This window comes from Condylura cristata, unplaced genomic scaffold (genome assembly GCF_000260355.1).
Source record: "Condylura cristata isolate star-nosed mole 26May11 unplaced genomic scaffold, ConCri1.0 scaffold00021, whole genome shotgun sequence".
Lineage (NCBI taxonomy): Eukaryota > Metazoa > Chordata > Mammalia > Eulipotyphla > Talpidae > Condylura > Condylura cristata.
The window spans coordinates 25,671,779-25,693,625 of record NW_004567122.1 but is presented as its reverse complement, the minus strand read 5'-3'; the positions used below and the strand labels follow the sequence as shown (position 1 = coordinate 25,693,625).

The window sequence follows — 21,847 nt, the reverse complement described above, 5'->3', positions numbered from 1 at the left end:
AGTCTGTCTTTGGCGCTCAGGCTTTGTAGAACCCAGTGAACACCATCTCAAGTCGTTTCGAACTTTTCAGACCCCCAAGTCTGGAAAGGACCACTCGCAGCGGTGGTGCTTTATTCATGACCAGGTCAAGGTTTGACTGCATTTTATTCCCATGCCGGAATGATCTCGAAGCCTCCCTCTTTCAGGTTGAAAATCGTGAATCACAAGGAATTGTGCTATCCTTACAAGGATCGCCTGGGAAAATACGGGATACCTAAATCTGAATGTCACATAATCAACGAATTTTTTTTAACCACAGGGCACATACCGAATTCTAATTTAAATGAGGACTCCTGTAACTTTACTAGCTATTATATCCGGCAACCCTAACCCTGTCTACAGAAGGCAGATGATCTACTGAAGGTTGGTTGGCTAAGTAACTCACCTGCAGGGTAACCTCGCCTTTCCTCAGTCACTCTCCCAGGCTGAGTCTTGGAATATGTGGTGCCATAAAGCTTGAGTATGAAGCAAAGAAAGGGGCTACAATGAAGAAGGCATGAACGAGCTGGGCGACTGATGATCAGTGCTAGGTGTTTTGTTTGTTTGTTTTTTTTAACATATTTTCGTTTAAGAAGATTTTTAAAAAAATATTTTCTCAGATGGTATGAAAAGAAAGGATGACCCTCTTTCTTGGTCATAAGTAGGGCCTTTTATTTCTGAGGGCATCCTAAAAATCCAGTAGAGCAAATTTTGAACAGCCACAGTGCTAAATCTGTGCAGCGTGTAGCTGTCAAAAGACTGAAAAAAAAAAAATAAGAGTTCAGAGATACTTATACCAAACCATTGATAACTACTGGAAAGTTAAGGGCTCTCCCTGGTGGCCCAATGAGTTCAAGCGCAGCACTATGAAGCTATCACAAGCCACTGCTGCATAAGTTCAATTCCCGACCTGATGGTGACCCACATACATGGTGTGGCAGAATTCACCTCTCCTGACTGCTGCTCCCCTTAGCAGTGTATTTCAATACATCTGTACATATGTATTTCAGTTCATCCCCACCCTGACTGGTAAATCCTCTCATACATAACCCCCACACACACACACAGTTCTTGTATGCATAAATAAATAAATCTTTTTTAAAAATGGAACATTAAAAGGAACTGTTAGCTCGCACTTTATGTAATATCTCTTAAAGTTCATTTTCTTCTGTAAACTGGGTATGAAATGTAAGTTATTTGGGTCCTCCCCAGTAGCACAACAGGTTAAAGCACAGCACTGAGAAGCTAGCCACAGCCATTTCAGCATGAGTTCCATCCCGGCTCAGGGAAGTGACCAATATGGCACAGCAGAGGTCTCCTGTCTCGCCTACTGCTCCCCTCAGCAGTGTATTTTGTCAATCAGCCTGTTCAGCTCCCTGCTCTGTCTCTAGTGAATCTTTTCGCTGCCCCTACACCTCTGGCCTATACCCCAGTTTTGTATGCACAAATAAATAAATCTTAAAACAAAAGAAATTATAGTTATTTGGGTTGAATGAGATGTAAAATGATGGGCACTGTGCCTGGTACACATGGAAAGAACTTGAAAATACAGTAGTAGCCATGATTTGAATCCTACAATTGTAGTAGAGAAGCCATAATTCCATTTGCACCATCCATGAGAGATTAGACTGGGGAGATTATTAGAACAGAAAGACATGTCATCAATCTGATCCCATGGGTGGTTCTTATATTCCAAATTTACTATGTGCCTGTGGGATCTGAGATACTGGACAAAACAAAAGCCCACAGTTCTAAAATCACTGGATAGGCATTTGATTAATTATCTCCTCTAAACCGCAAGGGTGCCACAGCAAGCCTTTTCTTCTTTAACTTATGCTCTCCCATACTCAATTTGATGGTGCGTGAAAAGTGAATGGGACAGAAAACAAAGGAGAGTTAGGATTAATGAAAAGGAAGCTGATTTGACTAATCTCGACACTCCACCATGGATATCCTATGGTCACAACTCCTCTTTTTATTATGTTCCTTTTCCTCCCCGTGTTTGTGCTTTGGCTGTTTGTTGTGACAAACACATTTACAAATGTTACAATTGTTCTTTCACTCAATACTAAACTACAACCAGACTAGTAACTCTACAATGCAGTCAACAGAATAGAAAGCATTTGACTATCTCACCACTAGGTGGCACATGCACTTATTTTCCTGAAAGAACTGCCTTCAAGCTGTCTTGAACTTTTTTATTTTTGTTTCTGTGGCAGTGGGGGTTGATTTGATCTTCTTTGAACTGAAATGAACTCTATGTACCATACAATACTGCCTCTGGTTACTTCTTTATTTAAGAGTCTAGTAATCATTGGAGTTATTATGCACAGCAACACACCTGTATGCCTAGTGTTCAGTATATCTCTCTTGATAGATTTAACTAGGATTTTTAAAATTTAATGAGTCAAGAGGCTTCCTCTGTCTCAGTTTCCATCTCTGCATCTCCCTCGCTTTTACCAACTGAAAAGCATTTGTTTTCATTTAGATCACTATGGCAAAGAGCATTTCCCAAAGATTATTGCCACAATAATATCCTAAGTATTTGAACTTACAGCAGATCTGAGAAGTTTTGTTTAGAAAATACCACATCCTCAAGCATGAAAGAAATCCTTAAATTATGATACAATTTACTGTGTTTGACAGGGTATCCAATATAGCATTTGGAGAGATGGATTCACTAATTCCATCTCCAAATATAAACTGACATGTAAATTATGTCTGTAAAGAGAAAAAGGCAATAGGCCATGTAGCTTTTGTTTTAAAACAGTACTTGCAATTCTTACAAAGACAAAATCATGGGAAGCAGAGTGAAACTTCCAATAACACAAGTGACATTCTTCTTTCCCTGCCCCACACTCCATTCCAGATAATTTCCAGGTAATTTGAAGAGTTAAAGGACTATCTTGTGATATTACTCTCTGGTATTCTGCCCAGAGAATACCCAAATCAATGGGAAGACTTTAAAAATTCAGAATGTGGCTCTCCCTAGTGGCGCAGTGGGTTAAAGCACTGCACTGAGAAGCTAAAGCCACCTCCACGAGTTCGATTCCCGCCTGACCCGGAGGTGACCACATGGCGTGGCAGACCTCTCCTGACCCGCCCGTTGCTCCCCTCAGCAGTGTACTTCGTCCATCTGCCTGTTCTGCTCCCCACTCTCTCTCTGGTGAAGCCTCTCGTAGCCCCTGAGCCTCTGGCCTGTACCCCAGTTCTGTATGTACAAATAAATAAATCTTTAAAAAAAAAATTCAGAATGTTTCACTTTATTAAGATACTTTCATGTTAAAGCCCCTTTTTGAATGTATTACAAAAATTTTAATTGCCATCATAAACTATGCCAAGAACTGCATTAAGCATTTTAGTTTGGTTATATATCCCATATAATCTTGCAATATCCCTGGCTTAAATATTACACATTTTAAAAATGAAGAACATGAAAGAGTGAATTGCCTAAGGTACCATATTAAGTGGCAGAGCTTTAATTAAAACTCAAAGACAAACTGTCAGTATGCCAAATTTTCCTTACCCTTTAGTCTCACTACAGACCTATTTCTTAGGCCTAGCAAGTTTAAGCAGCAATTTAACAAAGGTCATATGCTAATGGGTAATTATGCAGGGATTGAAATCCATCTCCATCTCTAAATCCAGTATGTTTTGTTACAAACATAGACAGAAAAGGTAACATATGCTATGAATATCAAATTAGGAAAATGAACTAAACAGGTGAATGAAAGAGGTAAGGTGTGCCCTGGAACACCACTACTCAATATATCTAGTAGAAATCAGGGTTCAGGCCCTCCCTGGTGGCATAACAGGTTGGAGCTCTGCACTTTGAGGCTAAACGAAGCCATGGCCACTTCAGTGCAAGTTCAATCCCCGCCCTGGAGGTGATCCACATGGCGCAGCAGGCCTTTCCTGTCTCACCCACTATTCCCCTCAGCAGTGTACTTTGTCAATCTGGCTGTCTGCTCCCCACTGTTTCTGGTGAACCCTCTCCCACCCCTGCACCTCTGACCTGTACCCCATTTCTGTATGCATAAATAAAAATCTAAAAAAAAAAAAAGAAATCAGGGTTCTGGTGGCATATTGAGACTACATGAATACTTTCTAGTTTTTATTATTTGTTCTTTTTAGGGCAAATAATAATTTGCTTGCCATAATAAGAAATAATTTCTATTGTTTGTTCTTATATGGCAGTGCAAGAGCCATATGAGTAGAACCTAAAATGATTTAAAAGCCAGCATCATCACAATTTGAGTGATCTCTCACCTGATACTATGCAGAATAAACATGATAGTTTTCCTGGCAAAATTCACCTACAAACTAGCCTAAAGCTTATGCATATACGATGGACTATAGTTTCATTGACTGTGCTAACATTAGCTAATTCAAGAGAAAAAAGCATATTAAAATATCAACTCAGAATCAAAAACGGGGGGGTGGGGAGGGAAGTGCACGGGATTATGGTGATGGCACACGGGTGACTTGGTGATGGGAGACCCGCGGGGATTACAATTGAGATGGGGAAAAAAATGCACAAAATGATGTAAAAATAAACTTATAATAAAAAAAAATCAACTCAGAATTAATAAAATTGGCATTCCACAGTCTAGGATCCACATATTGAAGCATCTGTTTTCTGTTATGGATTCCTTGAGGATCCGGACTTGCTTGCTCAGTATGTGAGCCACCACACTGTACTCTCAATAGTTACTAAGGTTTTTTAATTAGGCTATTTGTAACTTGGGAAAAATACAAAAAGTGTTCTGAAGTATAACAAAATTCAAGAATTTTTCACTTTTGCCCCATACACATGATCAATTGCAAAGCAAAATCCACTTTCATCCAGAAAGGATAGATCTTGGGTTATGCCAGAAACATTTGATACGGACAGGGGCTATCATAACCCGTTTGGCTTGGCTATTCCATTAATCACTTCTCCCCACCACGTGTGCATGCCCATGCTCACATACAGCTTTCCAGCCTAGAAAAGACTGTTACCACGTAAGTTGTAAGCTGGGCATTATCTTTGATGTCCCTCTTTGCCTCATTACTAACATCAAGCTTTATTGTTGCAGATCACAATGGCCACTTTCATTTTTTTCCTAATACCTTTGTGCTCTTGTGTAAGATTAACTTCTATTTATTTGTCTTCTTACATAGTTGTTCACTTTTGGAGTGTTTGCTTTCTCCCCACAGATGTCGTCCCCATGCTTCTCCCATTACCACAGCACCCGTGAATCATCACCCAAGTGCCTAGTGCTCTTCCCTCCCATTTTGATCTCACTACCTCCTCTGCTATATGCCTCAGATCTCTGGTTTGCCTGCGAGTTTTGTCTTTCTTTTACCCTTTGTTCAGTTTCCCTATACCTCCTATAAGTGAAACCAGCATTTCACAATGTCCTCTTGTATGTACTCTCTTCCCCACTGTCCAATCTTATTCTGAATATCTCATTCCAAGGAGACTTTACCACTGACTGAATTAAATCTCTCCTCCTTCCAAGCCAACCTAAATTGCAAATGTGAGCAAGTAATTCTCTTTAAGCCTTTTCAATTATTATCCTCAAAAGAAAATAGAAAGTCTGTAAGCAGATTTTGTTTGGTCACCTCAGTACCCCTTCCCAATCCTTGTTCACTATCACCACTCACCATGCACAATTATTTGTTAAAGTAGTATGCTTTTTTTGTTTAAGACATATATGCATACAGGCCAGGGGTGCAGGGGGTGAGAGGATTCACCAGAGACAGAGGGGAGCAGAACAGGCAGACTGACTGAAGTACACTGCAGAGGGGAGCAGTCGGGGGGACAGGTGAGGTATGCCACATCATGTGGGTCACCTCCCTGGCTGGGGATTCAACTTTTGCTGCAGTGGCTGCAGACAGCTTCTCAGTGCTATGCTTTAACCCCTTGTGCCACCAAGAAGGGCCCACTTTTCTGAGCTCCTGTACATGTGCAGTGTTGTTTCTAATTTTCTTCCCTCTTCTGGATATCCATCCCTACTCATCTATCAGCTTAGTTTAAATTTCATTTTGGGTATCCTTATAGTCCTCTCCCCATTTATCCCATAGCACTCATCATACTGTATGATATAAACAGTCCAAAACTTTCATGCAAACCAATTTAGTGTACCTGCAATAGTGTCCAAGATGATACTCGACATCTTTAAGAAACTAACAATTTGTTCAAAACAGCACCTAAAAATGACATATTAGCTTTAGAAACCTCAACATGGATTCAGGTAATCTGTAGGTAATTTTGCTTCTTCATTCTAACCTTACTCTTCTTCTGCCCACAAACCTTATCTATAGTGAGGTAGTAGAGACTGCCATTAAAATCCTTTGTCTTCTTCCATAATTGAATCTGGCTATCCAAGTAGCAACTATTTTCCAGTGCTTCTTATTCACTCCAGTGTTGTTAGCTTTTAACGACGGTTGCCATTAATTTCGATACAGCATTAAGTTCTCTTTAAGACTGACCTTTTGTTATGATATCACCAAAAAGGCTGCATTATATTCTAAAACCTTATTGTAAACATTTGGCCAGCCTCTGATAAGATTAGCCATTTCCCTTCAGCTACACTAATGTTCTTATATAAAATCAGGCATTAAAATTCCTATTTACTTCACAAAGTATTTTATACACATCTCGACATGATTAATATTTTGATGATAAAATCCTCATACACCCAAAACAGAAATTTGGGTTAGGTAATAAGAAAGAACAATGCATGGAGACAGCAAACCTACTTTCATTCTCTCAAATGTTTAAAAACTGTAAGAGTCTACGTGTTTGTATCCAAGTTGATGAATCTATGTTGTTACAAAACTATCAAATGATAATTGGTTTATATTTCCTAAGGGTTGTTCATTATTCTCACATAACAAGACCAACTGCTAGGATCAAAAGCGTGTTAATAATATTCTAGATGGTAAATGGAGACTCTGTCTTCCCTGCAAACTGCACATCTTCAATTGACGAACTTTCTCAACTGAGTAAGACTGATTTACTCTCTGACAATGCAAGAGATTGAGAAAGTTGGGAAATACGACTATAATGAAAAAATATAAAACTATATAAAGAGTTAAGAAAATGTGATATAAGTATGTCAGTAAACAATAAGTAATTCTTTTGAGTCACATGGCGTGGACATTTTCCTAGATCAGGAGTAGAGCACCTATTAACAGCACTCCCCTGATTAAGTGAAAGGACCTCAACAATTTTAAAATTGCTCGTAAGCATAACTTGTAGATTAATATAATCCAAAGGGGAAGGAGTCATCATTTGCTCAGGTCTTGAAATTCAACTTCAAATTTTGCTATTTCATATTCCAGTTTATTTATTTAAAAGATCTATTTTTGCACAGAACTGGGGTATAAGTCAAAGATATGGTGGGGGTGAGAAGATTCACCAGAGACAAAGTGGGAGAACAAAACAGGTGTATCTACTGAAATACACTGTTGTGGGGAGCAGCAGGCAAGACATGTTGTGCCATATGGGTCAACTCCCTGGATGGGGATCAAACTCGGGCTGTAGCACAGAGATAACCACTAAATCACCAGGGAGGTCCCCAATATTCCAATTTATTTTTCTTGACCAAGGGTCAACAAGCGTTTCTATATATGGAAGGAGTAATTAACAATTATCTTAGGATTCACAAGTCTTGTCATAGCTACTCAACTCTGACATTATAGTGCAAAAGCACCCTGACATTATCAAAGCAATGAAGAGTGATCATTCCAATAAAACTTTATGAAAGGAATCCTCTTACACTGAGGTGAGAATGTAAATTGGTCTAGCCACCATAGAAAGCTATGTGGACGTTCCTCAGAACACTAAAAAATTAAGTGGCCACATGATCCAGCAATTCCACTTCAAGGATCTATCCAAAGCACAGGACACAAAAACAGTAACTCAAAAACAAAACTGCACTCCTATGTTTATTGCAGCACTATTTACAACAGCCAAGATAAATGGCTTCTTTGCCTTTTAGCTAATTCAAGTATAATACAAATGGGAAACCCAACTGCCCCAAATGGATCAAAAAGTTTAGTATGTATCATGGAATATTAATGAGATAAAAAAAGACAAACTTTGCCATTTGTGGCAACATGGAGGTGCTGGGGTTAAGCTAGTCACAATTAGTCAGAAGGAAAAATATAAATACCAGATTGTCTCACTTATGTGTGAAATATAGAGAAAGTAAACAATGTTCAAGAAGTCAGAAGTAGCAACTGACCATAGAACTGAGGCATACAGCAAAGGGAGATGGGGGGAAGGGCAAAACAAGAAAGGGATGAATACAAGGGAATAAGGTGATGGTGTACAAGTAGTATGGTAGCAGGGGACTATGGGGACTACAAGGATGTAAAGGGAAAAAATTAAGTAAAATTTTTAAAAAATTGGGACCTCCTTGGTGGCTCAAGGCATTAAGTTTCAGCACTACGAAGCAATTCATAGCATGTCACTGAAGCATGAGTTCAATCTGCTGCCAGGGAGCAATCCACATAGTGCAGCAGATCTCTCCTGTCTGCTGCTCCCCTCAGCAGTGTGCCAGTTCTCCCCACTGTCTCTGGTGGGTCCTCTCGCAAACAAACCTCACCCCCCCACCCTGCAGCTCTGGCCTATACCCCATAGGGTATGCATAAATAAATCTCCTAAGAAAAAATTTTTTACTTAAGACATTAAAAAAATGGCAGTCTTAGCTTGCTAACTTCTATCCCAGATGACTTAAGAGACTTTGGAGAAAATTGAAAAGGTAGTTAAATGCTACTAGGGGCAAAAAGTCATTAAGGGAAAGGATTTTCTTTTTATATCACTAATAAAACTAATAAAAAAAAAAACTAGTGATGTTTAACATCTGATTTTTTTTCTCTTTTCCCAAGATTTATTTTATTTATGCATACGAGAGCTGAGATGTAGGCTAGAGGTGTGTGTGTGGAGGGGGGATGTGAGAGGATTTATCAGAGACATAGTGAGGAGCAGAACAGGCAGATGTACTGAAATACACTGCCGAGGGAAGCAGCAGGCAAGACAGGAGAGGTCTGCTGCGCCATGTGGGTCAGCTCCCTGGCTGGGGATCAATCTTGTACTGCAGTGGCTATGGATAAGTTCATAGTGCTGAGATTTAACCCTTTGCTCCACCAGGGAGTCACTTAATATCTGACTTTTCTAATCTAAAAGTTTCAATGTTTAAATTTAAATATGTAAACCCTTAGTCAAATCACCAATTTGACGTATCTTAATAATGTAAAGAAAATTATATCAACTTTTAAGTAGGATTTTAAAGGGCAAATAATTACTACTTTGACAATAAGAAAACAGCAGAGAGACATTTTTTAGAAAGTACAACCCAAAAAAAATATAAGATTCAACGTCATGAGAAGAGCTTACCATTTATCATCCCCACTTGTAAAAAATATTCTAAGTTGTAAACATAGTTGGTTTTAAAGTAATGACTTTATTAATAAATATACATCCATATGATGATGTAGATACAAATCATGAACACTACTCCATTCCCATACACATAATTGCACACGAGTAGCTCAAGTTCATGGACATACAAACATACACAGTATCTATTCAGACTTTTTACAGCAGAGGACAGCGTGCTTTAATCAGTTAATTGGTGATTAATTTCTCCATTATTATCTGTGGAAAAGGAAACTGTGAGACTTAAAGAATCCAAGTGAACTGATTGCTATAATCATACACTTGATTTACTGGTGCATTTTCAAATGATCAGATTAAAAACATTTTTGTGAGAACACAGATTTATATCCTTGAGGGAGGGAAGATTTGAAAAGCAAAGGAAAGATTCAGATACATCCTAGAGTTTAATAGCATATACTTAAACTATAACAAAAGCACAACATCAAAATATTGTGTGTCCAGGGTAAAAATGTTTTAAACAACTGTTGTGAGTTCTTATATTTTACTATAAAGGGATCACAAAATTTTACTGCATATAGAGACAATGACTGACAGAGTAGCAGTTATCATCAACACCCCCTGAATTGTTCTTTTAAAGCTTCTTAGATATGAAGGATAAGTTATTTTTATTAGCTCATCTATTGGGTTTTCTTACACTGGATGGATTCCCTTTAATCTAATAAAAGGACCTAGATAAATTTTTCCTCCTTAACTCAAAGAAATGCAATCTTTATTTCATGAAAATATTCATGTAAATTCATACAAACATCAGTTTGGAATGAATAATACTGTTATTACTCTGACAGATGTTCTTTTAAAAAGTAAATTTAAATATAAAGAATGTTTTAGTCTAGTTGAACTCCGATTTTTAAAAAGTCCCCAAACATTAAAAATTAATCAGACACTACATATTTTCTTCCAATACAATGAGCGAGTATTTTTTTTAATATCCAGTGCAAAACTCCAAAGATAGTATCAAAATCATCCCATACTAAAGATTATGCAAGGTTATATCTGTCAAAAAGTGAAAATTTCATTTGTATTAGCTCCTTATTTGTTAATATAATATAATAAATAAGGCATGTTAAAATATTTTTAAAGGAAAAAGTAAAGCAAACTTACTTGAATAGCAGATCATTTTCTGACCAACAGTTTTAATACAGAATAGTGAAACCTATTTTGTGAAGAACAGAATTACACAATATAAAATTAGCAATTTACCTTTCAATAAACAATCAAACAGTTGAGGAAAAGGCCAGTTTCCCCCATCTGCTTATATTAAAGTGTAGGCAATTGTTTAACATGCTATTTCAGTGTTTATCATGACAAGAGACAGTGTTACAAAAATGCACAATGTAGTCTTTAGATTAGAGAGAAGTAAAAATATTTTATACTTTAAGACTTCATTCATGTTATCACTTAGATGTCTTTCTCTTCAGCATGGCACCAATAAGCTGTTCATAAGGAGAAAAGTGGAAGTGGAATCAGGAGATGCTCACCAGCATACAGATCTAATACTCCGGATAACTGCTCTCATGACAGCAAATTGAGCTTTCTAAAGGATGTTAGTCATTCACAACTGTAGCCTTCTCTCCCCTTTTATCCTGGGACATAGCTCCCATATTAATAAACACTGTTATGAACATATTTCCTTTAGTCATTGTAACAATTTTGTTAACATGTATACAAAATTCATTACACAATAATACACCTGCTTTATCTTCTGACACACTGCACAGCACCACTGAGTAGATGTGCTGGAGGATGGAGACCGGGGAGGGGCAGTGAGGAAAGGGAAGGGTGTGTGTAACAAAATTAGGACTGAAAATAAACTGAAAGGGAGATGCCAATGGACATACTACAAAACACAACATGAAACCAAAGCTTTGACAATGGTATATATCATCTTACGGTAGGACATTTAAATGTTTTCAAGAACTCAAAAGAGGATTACTAAGCAGTCAGATGATCTTCACTTTGAGTAACAGTTAAATGAAAAATACATAACAAAAGTGGATAAATAAACAAATGAATAAAGATGTAAGCATCTGTGTGTCAGAAGTTATACTGTTCTGAGTAAACTAATAAATTTTAAACTTCTGCAAGAAAAATTCAATCTAGCTGCCAGAATGTTACAACTGATTTTGTAGTCATCCAACATTGTTCTCTATGTTTTGTGCAACACTAAATTGTTGAGGTCACTGTCTTAGATGCCAGTGCACACAAAGTTCCCACATACAATGTAACACCTCTTACTGTAAAGAGCAGCAAAAAGTCCAGCTCATTGTGTCAGGCATCACTGGAACACCTGAAGGCTTGCTGCTTTTTTCCTGATAAAAAAGGTATGAAACATGACATCCATTTGCAATCAGAGTTTGCATTAATTGAGAGACAGCCCTAACAACACAATATTCACCCTTTTAAAATTCCAATTATTTGTAAGTTTTTGGGTCCTGCAAATCTGTATCATAATTTCAAAGGCATTTAAAATGGCAAATATACACATTGTAACTTTAGAGTTCAGTAGAATTTTTTTTCAAATTCAGTTTTTTGTCTTTCATTTTATTTAGAACAAACTCAGAATAAATAAAATGTCCATTAACTAAGGAAACTACTCAAAAAAAGGGAAAGAGATTTCCCTCTATCCCTACTATACTTATCTACCCAGTATTTTTTTTTCTTTTCTATCTTGCTTCTAAAGCAAACAGTTGGAAAAAACTTCTTTCGGAAGTAGTGGTCTCCCTGGAGCCACAATGAGACTTAATTAAACTAACCAACATATTTTTTACATTTCATGCATAGGTGGATTCCTATATATTTCTTAATAATTAAGATTCTGATAGTCAGAAAACTATTTTGTTTACATCAGCTTTATAGTCTACCATTCAATGTTTCCTTTGGTAGATATGAACCTCATACCATAGTAAGTGCTAATGCAATGGGACAGTTTCTTAGAAAAAAACCTAAATTATTCTAAATAAATGAAAAACATTAATGAATGTTTTAAATATAATGATTTAGTAAAACTCAAGTTATATGAAAGGCAAAAATGTAGTGACTATAGTTACAGGCAGACTTTAAAAATGCTTCTTTTTCTACTATATTAAATATACTATTCTCAGAACACACTGTATTTCACCAAAAAATGTAATGTGCAGCTTTTATTGAAAAGTATTTTTTCCTGTAAATATGAATTGTTGGTAGTGTTTAGTATATATGTGTCTGGGCAATTAGAAAATATGCAATCTATCATTGCTAAAAGGTAAACACTAAATAGTTCTTTTAGGAATAATGCCGAAATCAATTAATGCCATGTAGGTCAATAAATAAGAAGCTGCTGAAACCTAGAACACTCTAAGTAAGATTTTTAGTATCTGAAATCAGTGTTAAGTGCCAAAGCATACAAATACCTGTGTCCTGACTCATGAAAATAAGAGTTACAAAGACTCATAGCATTTCCTCAAGTAATCCTGAATCACTAGTCTGCTTTGTTCCATCAGTTAAAAATACCTTAGATATTATCTTTATTATATTGTAGACTTATTCCACAAGCTAACAGGTAAAATGATTTCAGTTGGTTAGCACATAAATCATCTTAGAATGGCCCAGTAGTAGTAGTGAAATAATATACAACAGCATCTCTCTAAACGAAAAGCAAAAATGCTTTAGTAGGCGTTAACTGGAACCTTTGTACAAACAGAATGCCACTGCTCATGCCCTGAGTGCATCTGGCAGCATCTGGCAGCTTTTGAGCAAAGTATGAAAAAAAATCAAATGAGAAAACAAATTTGGAAAACCCAGGCCATAAACTCATGTGTGTTAAGTAAAAGAAGCTTTGGGATTATTCACAATCTTCCTTCGAAATCTGGCCCTCCTTTCCTGCTTCGCTCACTCACTAGCTGGCTTGACCTCACTGCTACTTTCCTCTACCCCGTGAACTGCTCTGCCATGCATCATTGGGTAAGGAAAAGCAGCGGTGCCACAGCCATAACCAAGATCAGCAAGACGGGACAGAGCTTTAATGCTACCTGGAGGTCTCCCTGGGCTGACTTTGTATCCCGCAGCTTTAGTTGTACCCAAAGGTCTGCCTGGACTTGTCTTAAATCCAGCTGCTTTGGTCGTTCCCAGGGGTCTGCCTGTGCTGGTCCGGTATCCTGCTGATTTTGTTGTTCCCGAAGGTCGGCCACGCTTACCAGACCGGTTGAGATTTTTCTTTTTCTTTAGTTCGTCTTTTATCTCTAAACTTCTGCCACTTGTAGTCTGCAAGTGTGTTTCATTTAGTGGGTCTTGCCTCTGACAAGCCATTGGTTTGTGGCTGACTGTGTGGCTGTATTTGCTTTGCTGGGAGGAATATATGTCAAACTGATCAGCTCTCATGGCATCTTCATTGAGGCAGGAAGGCTTGCCAGGCCCACAGAAAGCTGGATTACTGCTGGCAACAGGATGCATCATTTTCTACCAAAAATAAAAGGCAAATATGCATAAATACACATAAACAAATATAAGTCTGTATGCCTGCATTCAATGGGGAAGTAGAATCTTCCAACAATTATACAGGCTATTTAAAGTGAGGCTGACAGGCAGGACTACAGACCACTTATAAACTAACTTAAAAGAGACTCAAAGATACAGACTACTTTTAAACAACACACATCAGCAGATTCAAATTGAGAAATGTTTTTCTCAATTTAATTACAAGTAGGGACAAAAACTCTAGAAAAGGTAACTGAATTACAATACGGATTTAGAAGTATGTTTAGAAAGTCTAAATTATATAAAATAGAAAAGAAAACCTGTATTTTGTTTTTTTATGTTTTTTTTTTTTAATTTGGTTTCTCTCTTCTAGCTTACTAAACCCATTTCAATGAACAACAATAAAGACAAGAACTCTTTTTTACCCCCGGTTTGTCTAACATTGTTAGCATGCTTCCCTAGGGTTTGTTATTGTTTTCCTCACATGCATTCTTCTGATCTGGTCATAGTATACACAAGGTTGATACTTCCTCACCAATACTATAATGTACTGTTTAGACAGATTTTGAGTGTATGCTCACTTTACACAAGATGGAATGCACTACGCAAAGAACACAAAGTCTTGTCCTAAGATACTGATTCCCTTCAAACTATTCTAATCAGGAGGCAGTACCAATAAGGGGTAATCAAAAATTTCCATTAGCTAAACTGAATGAACATTTCTACAAACAGCTGAGACTTATACTGCAAAAATATGGAAAAAAAAACAGTTTTTTAAATTCCTATTTTGAAGGTATGGTTATCAAGGCAGAAAGTTGTATTGTAACAAAGCTTTCTGCTGGGATCAGAAATATGGTGTGAATCTTTTCTTACAAGAGCTCTGTGACTTATTAACAAACACTAAGATTGTTTTGTCTATGAGAACATCCCTATTTTTAATTCTTAATAAAGGATGTATTACAAACTAATATCACAGCAAGACAACCCTAAATTATTGTTTGCACCCCTTATATATACTAAAGATTTGTTTATTTGTGCATAGTAGAACTGGGATAGATAGGCCAGAGGTAGGGAGGAGGGGGGAGGAGGAGGTTTCCAGAGGGGGGAGGCAGGGAGCAGAACACTCAGATTTACTGAAACACTGCTAAGGGGAGTAGCGGGTATGACAGAAGAGGTGGGCTGCACCATATGTGAGTCAGCTCCCTGGCTGGGGATTGAACTCAGGCCACACTAGTTGATAGCATGACAGCACTAATACCTAACCCCTCAGCCACCACAGAAGCCCACTGCCTGCAGCCTTTACACATGTAAAATTGAACCAATCCTTCAGTTATAAAAATAGTTACTCTTAAGGCTAAGAACAAATAATTAATGTGAGTCAAAATTATTACTGATTATTTGCCAAGAATCAAGACATAAAGATGTTGGCAAGCTGACATAAAGTCTCACCTATGAAAACATCTAAAATGAAAAGTTACTTGTTTATGGCAAAAGACTCAAATGAGAACATAAATAAGTCTGAGCAAAACACGAATATTAACAAGGGTAATTCCTCATTCTCCAAACACATAATAACTAGGTAATTTATTATTCACTTCACTAACTCAATTCTTATTTCAGATGAGAAATAAGGAGATCTGTAAACAATGTAAGCCAACAATTTTTGAGCATTTTCTGTGTGCCAGGTAGTACACTTGGCACTTTGAATACTGCCTTATTTAATCCTCAGGCAACTATATGAGGAATATACTATTATTAGCTCTGACAGAGGCAAAGACTTGAAGCAACCTGCCAGTTTCTTCACACATGAAGAAAACAGTGACGTCAAATACAGATTCAGTTAATCCAACCTTAGAATCAACAATTTCAGTGGATAAACAACTATACCAGGTTTTCTCAATAGCAAGAAGTACTACCTTTCGGTCAGCTAATTCTTTGTTGTAGAGGATTGCCCTGTGCATTGTAAGATGTTTTAGAAGCACCCCTGGCCTCAATCCACTAGACACTCTTCTAGTAGCGCTCTTACTGGCTCCCAATTCATACCAACTAAAAATTTCTCCAGACATTCTCAAATACTGCCAGAGGGTGAAATCCAAACCTGACTGACTGAGCCAGTCAGTTACACTAAAATGAAAATGCAAGATCCAATTTAAAATGTTCTTGTTTGAGCTTTTTATTCCCCTCTTTAGTTCTCCCCTCTCCGAAGAGCCCTAAAGCCTTTCTGCAATGTCAAATAAATTTGTTTTCCAAACTGAAGAAAAGCCAATGCTGGGATTTGTGAAGGAAATCTCCTTTTCAAGTTATAAACATACTGAGAAATATACACAGAAATTAGAAATGACCAGTTTATTACCAATAGTTAGATTAAGAGACCACTCTTAAATACAAAGAAAAACACATTCAGGCCTTGGAGCAAAAGACTAAGAAAGAAAAAGTGACCCCGTTTTGATTTTTATTATTCAGCGTTCACCCTGCTGGAAGTTCTAGCAAAAAGTAGAAATAAGTAAGATCTCTTCCACAGGTAATTAATACCACCAATAAATGGAAAAAATGTTTCCTTCTGCAATCTACATGAACTCTTTATAGTTCATGCTTTTTAGGTTTCTATCACTAGCTTACCAAAATCCTCCTGGATTTTTCTTCCCCTTCTCTTAATATATGTCAACAATTCATGATCTGTTAGCACTCAGAATATATAAAGTTTCAGCTTACATTACATTAAGTTTTAACAAATTGCCTTTAAAGGCAATTTTTACTAAGATGTCAAGCAACACTGGGGGAAAAAACAACATGCTATTAAAAAAAAAGCAGATCTGAATTCTTTTTAAATGCACACATCTTTGATTCCTTTCATTTTCTCCAGATATTTATGCATTTGACTTGTGTAGGCTAATTTACTTCTGACATAGTTTGCCTTTACTGTGGGTCAACTCCATGCAAAGTACTAAGCAACAGGACACAAGACCGAAGTAAAGCTATTTATTCTATTGGAATGTCAATGACATTCTGACTTAAAACTTTTTTTTAAAACGATTTATTTATTTATGCACACAGAACTAGAGTACAGGTCAGAGGTGCAGGGGCGGTGAGAGGATTCACCAGAGACAGTGGACAGCAGAACAAGCCAACTGACAAGTCCACTGCTGAGAAGAGCAGCTGGTGAGCCAGAAGCCTGGTGAGCCATGTGGATCACCTCTGGGGCAGGAATCAAACTCCCACCAAAGCAACCAAGGCCAGCTTTGCAGTGCTGCACTTTAACCCACTGCACCACCAGGGAGGGTCCGACTTAAAACATTTCTAAAGGATAAGTCTTCTGTACCTTTTATATTTTATTTCCCATAGCATAGTTCTCTGCTTACTCACTAAATGATTAACAAGCTGGAAAGAAAATTAATATTACAATTACCCATGTAAATAGCTAACGAAAAAAGGAAAACGGCTAAAACCAGTCTTTTCCTACTTTCGGATTTCAACCTCTTTGGATGGGAATTAGCACATGAGATATGTATGTACATAATCCCCAATTTTTATATCCAGTATTTGCATACATAAGCATTAATCCTACACTTACTAACTCTGACCTCAGTGCTTACCAGCCAACTGTTCTTTCTTTCATCCCATATTGTAATACAGAGTCCATTCAATGTGCATGGAGGCTACTACTTTTCTAAGAGTCAATGAAGGCTGCATTTCTAGCAAGTTTGAACTGAATGAAAACCAAGAGTTACAGAACAGACTGTCTAGATTATCAAAGGTTAATTATCTTTTGAAAATAGTTCGCTGAGTACACGGGAATCAAACTAAGCTTCTATATATTCTAACTACGACCAAATTAGAATTTTAAAGTACATACTACCACTTGCCGTCTCACTGACGTTCTTTCAGTGTGTTTTAACCTTTAAAGCCTGCCGGTGGGCAGGTCTCGAAAGAATTCCTTGCTCTTCTCTCGAAAGTGGCCGTCACTACACTAAGGCTTAGTCGTACTATTAGTACAGATTATAACTATTTTTAGCGCTTCACAAAGCATTCCTGAAGCTTTCTAAACATGAGAAAAAGTTTCTTTCAAGAAACCCAAATTCAGCTCTCTTGCACAGACTAAAGGTCACATAATTCTCAGAGATTTATTTCAGGCCATGTGGCTTGTTATTACAGTCATACACGGCTTATCATGCTAAATGAAAGTACATCTGTGACCCACCTCAATCATTCAGAAATTCTGCTCAGCAAAGGCCAAAACAAATACCAGCAACTAAGCATCCTGCCCCACCAGGGAAAGTTTTGATCAGGGGGACAGAACATAAATAACGGCCTCCTTTGTGTCCTTCCTACTCCTTAATTGTGCCCCGCGGCTCAGTTTCCCCCGTGCCAGAATCCTTCTTTGACACCGGACGTTTAGAAATGCATTACCTGTTGTACCTAAAAGCGGTGAATGCGTTATCGGTAACAACTTTGCAGCAGATACACCCCCACACCAGGGCGAGGTTGGTGCGCTCTATTCGCCAAAAATCAACTCACAGACCGTGGTCCGCGCACGCGGAGTTCTGCAAGCTGTACAAGTCCGCAGGCCACTCCATCTACACGTCCCCCTCGAAGCCGGCAGGCTTTCACTTAACGCGGGGAGGAAGGGCTGCCGATTTTGACCTCTCCACGAAAAGAAAGGGTAACCCCTCCCCCTCGCCGCAGGAGGCATTTCCCCCCAATAATGGCTCGACGCCCAGGGAAGAGCATGCTCCGTCCGGGGCCCCTCCTCTCGCTCCCGGCTAGGCCAGCGCCCCTCCTCGGACGTGGGTCGGAGACCTCTTCTCAGCAGCTACCTAGGCCCGGGCGCTCGCAGCCTCCCAGCATCTCCACGAGCGCCAGGCGCCGGGACTTTGCTCCCGATCCGCTGACAAACCCCCACTCGCCCACCTACCTCAGCCGCTCGTAGTCCGGCCCCTCAGCGTGCCCGGGGGCTGCCCATCGGCTGGGAACCTCACGCAGGCGCTGCTCCCTCCCCAGTCCGCCGCTTCAGCTCCGTGCAGAGGAAAGTACGAGGCGGAGGGGCTGGCGGCTAAAGCGGCGGCGGCGAGGCGGACGCTGGCTCCCAGCTCCAGCCGCGGCCACTACTCGGGGACCGGCCCCGGACGCGGACGCAGGAAGAAGAGGCCGCCACAGCCCCGGACTGCGAGGGGCGGCGTGCGCGAGCTCGCGAGGACCGCGCACGCACACGCACACGCACATCGCGAGACCCAATCTCCCGCCGACGACCAGCACGCGAGATTGGGGACAAGGCCCCTCCGACCTGGCTGCGCCTGCGCGTCGCGACGAGGCGGGGGCGGGGTCTAAACTGCGGCGGCCCAGACCCGAGTGCTGGCTGCGCTCTGCGGAGGCGGGCGGGACCCCTCAAAATGGGGGCGACTTACACCCGGGGACTTAATTTTCACCCCAGTGCTGTGATGGAGCGACTACTGACCCCATTTCTTATCTCAGATTGTAACTCACTAATAAAATTAGGAAGGAAACCCAAAACAGCAGTCTTGTTCCCAAAACGGCTTTAATCGCTGCAGGGAAAAAAAACATTTACTTAGGTTTTATAAGGTGCTGCCCTGGAGTTCAGGAGTTGGCCTGGTCCTTTCAGTTGTGGGTGGGTAGGGTGAAACCACTACCTGCAAACCTAATGAGAGTATTGAGTAATTATGGTGAGAAGTCTCATTTTGTGAAACATCCTATGATTTTGTTTTTACACTCACGACCTCGGAATAGCTATATTCATCATTCCACTATCGCAGGACGGGATGGCACAACATGTAGTTTTGTTTATAAACTCCTGGCCTTTTATGTACTAGCGTGACTCCCGGTTATCACAAGCCACTTAGTTTCGTTGGTTCTTTCTCCTGCGCATTCAAAGATGTCAGAATTAGGGTTACTGGAAAAAAATATATATTCAGAATCGGGAAGGTTACTTAAAGGAAGACACTTTATTAGGTGAGGTGAAGAGGCTAGAAGGGCATACTTGTCCTTTTTCCCCGATACCCAACGAAAAGAAGAGTTCCATCAGGAGCGCAGGGTGGTGGTGCCAGTAGAAGAGCAGCAACAACTTTTCTGGGTGAACACACAAACCAGGAAGGAAACCCAAGACAGGCAAACCCATTCATTTCCTGGTAGGCAGGGTTTCATGACATGATTCAAAACAACATTCTAACTATTAGAAGACAGGACTCATTGCAGTATAGGTTATATGTGAAAGGAAAATGCCAAGATAGAAGAGTTAAAATATGTACACAGATTTTACAGTAAAGCAGTCCTTAAAAAAAAAACAAATGTGTAATCAAGTTTCCTCTCAGTTTTCTTTTTGCACTCAGTGGAATATGAGAGGGCACTGTAGCACTTACTGTGCCATAACTATTCCGTTACTCTACAAAATTGAAATGGTATTATCCATAAAACCACATTAGCAACGTCTGTACTAATAAGGTCAAATAATTTGCAAGTGCAACGCACAAGTAGAGTAAAGAGAAGTCAGACATTCCTGGGTTGGAATGCCTTTCTGCCATTTAACTCTTATGGGACTTAACTTTGAACAAGCCATTACTGTTTCCAGAAATTTCCACATTTGAAATGAAGAAAATGTCATCCTTGTAAAAATAGTAGAGACACAGGACAGACATGGTTGTTGATCTCCAGCAGTTTACGTTCTGTAAGGTAGACAAGCATCATATAATCTGAGTAGAGTGTTAAAATGCAGTGACTGCTATTTTCTGGTAATGGTCGGTCTCAGGGTGGTCTCGTGATGAGGTACTACAGTACCTACTGAACAGGTACAAAGTACAACTGGTGCTGATCTTTTCTAGAGCACAGACATTTATCATCACTTCACTGTTAATAAGAGCATACTTTTAAATGCCACACGATTTGACTTAACTCCCAACATGTCTTAATCAAAAGTGTACACCTCGAAATACAACTGGTATTCAAATTTGCAATTTGAAGTCAATCCAATAGTTTTCATTCCTTTTCCAATGACTTCAGCCTGACTCAAGGGAAGTCAGATCATAAAACCACCAATTACTGAGATTTTTGAATGATAAATGGTGACTGTAGATATATGCAAGAAAGGCTATAAAAGGGATTTTTTCTATAGCTAAGAACTGGTTATCTCTAAAGGCCTTTCAATTGAGGCAACAAGTGCATTTAAAATTTTTCATTTGAACACAAAGATATACATAGGGAAACAATTCTCACTTTATAAATTTTATTAGTAGCCACTGACTGTCCATAGCTTATAGCAAGTGAAAGGTAAAACAGTAAGTAAACCAACTCTTTCACCTATTATAATAGTACTAATGTTTACTATGACAAGTTTATACTTCAATATATCCATATATACCTTAAAATCTTTATATATTTTCTTACATACTTTTTTATATATAAGTTCACATAATTAATCTCATCCTCACAACACTTAGAAATAGTTATCAACACATCCCTATTTTACATGAGATATTTAAAGCATTTGAGCAGCATGTCAGTTGTCCAAATATCTTCCTGTATGTAAGTTTGTAGTTATGCATATAAACCAACACTAATAATATTACATACACTATCGTATGACACACAAAACCTTCATACAAACAACTTTAAATAAGATTTAAAGGGAAATAGAAATAAAAGACTTAGTTTTTTTCTTCCTTCTTTTCAAAGGCTGATAGCACATATGCCCCATTTTGGAAAACACTGCTTTAGATGACAGTCAAAAACTCCAAGAACAAAACAAAATGAAGATTTTTAGTGGTTTTCAAACTTGAATGAGTATCAGACTCGTGGCCACCCAGACATGTTTAATAGTAACGCTAGACAGGGGAAGCTACAGAGAAGTCCTATGTATCCACCCCAAATCTCTATGGAACTTTCCAAATCTGAGACTTATGCCAGAGTTTTGAGGCC

General features: G+C 38.8%; 1 protein-coding gene across 2 annotated transcripts; it reads right to left on the bottom strand.

The window, feature by feature from the left end:
* Nucleotides 1-9,462: 9,462 nt before the first annotated feature.
* On the bottom strand, nucleotides 9,463-19,124 carry LOC101630308 (chromosome unknown open reading frame, human C5orf24). Of its 2 annotated transcripts, XM_004686736.2 has the most exons (3): nucleotides 18,837-19,124; nucleotides 13,480-13,906; nucleotides 9,463-11,781 (listed from the first exon to the last, which is right to left on the bottom strand). In XM_004686736.2, the coding sequence occupies exons 2-3, from the start codon at nucleotides 13,901-13,903 to the stop codon at nucleotides 11,741-11,743; spliced, it is 465 nt and encodes a 154-aa protein (XP_004686793.1). In that variant the 5' UTR covers nucleotides 13,904-13,906; nucleotides 18,837-19,124; the 3' UTR covers nucleotides 9,463-11,740. The 2 variants fall into 2 exon arrangements, with proteins under 2 accessions (XP_004686793.1, XP_004686792.1); XM_004686735.2 differs by having other exon boundaries at nucleotides 9,463-13,906; nucleotides 18,837-19,121.
* Nucleotides 19,125-21,847: the final 2,723 nt, after the last annotated feature.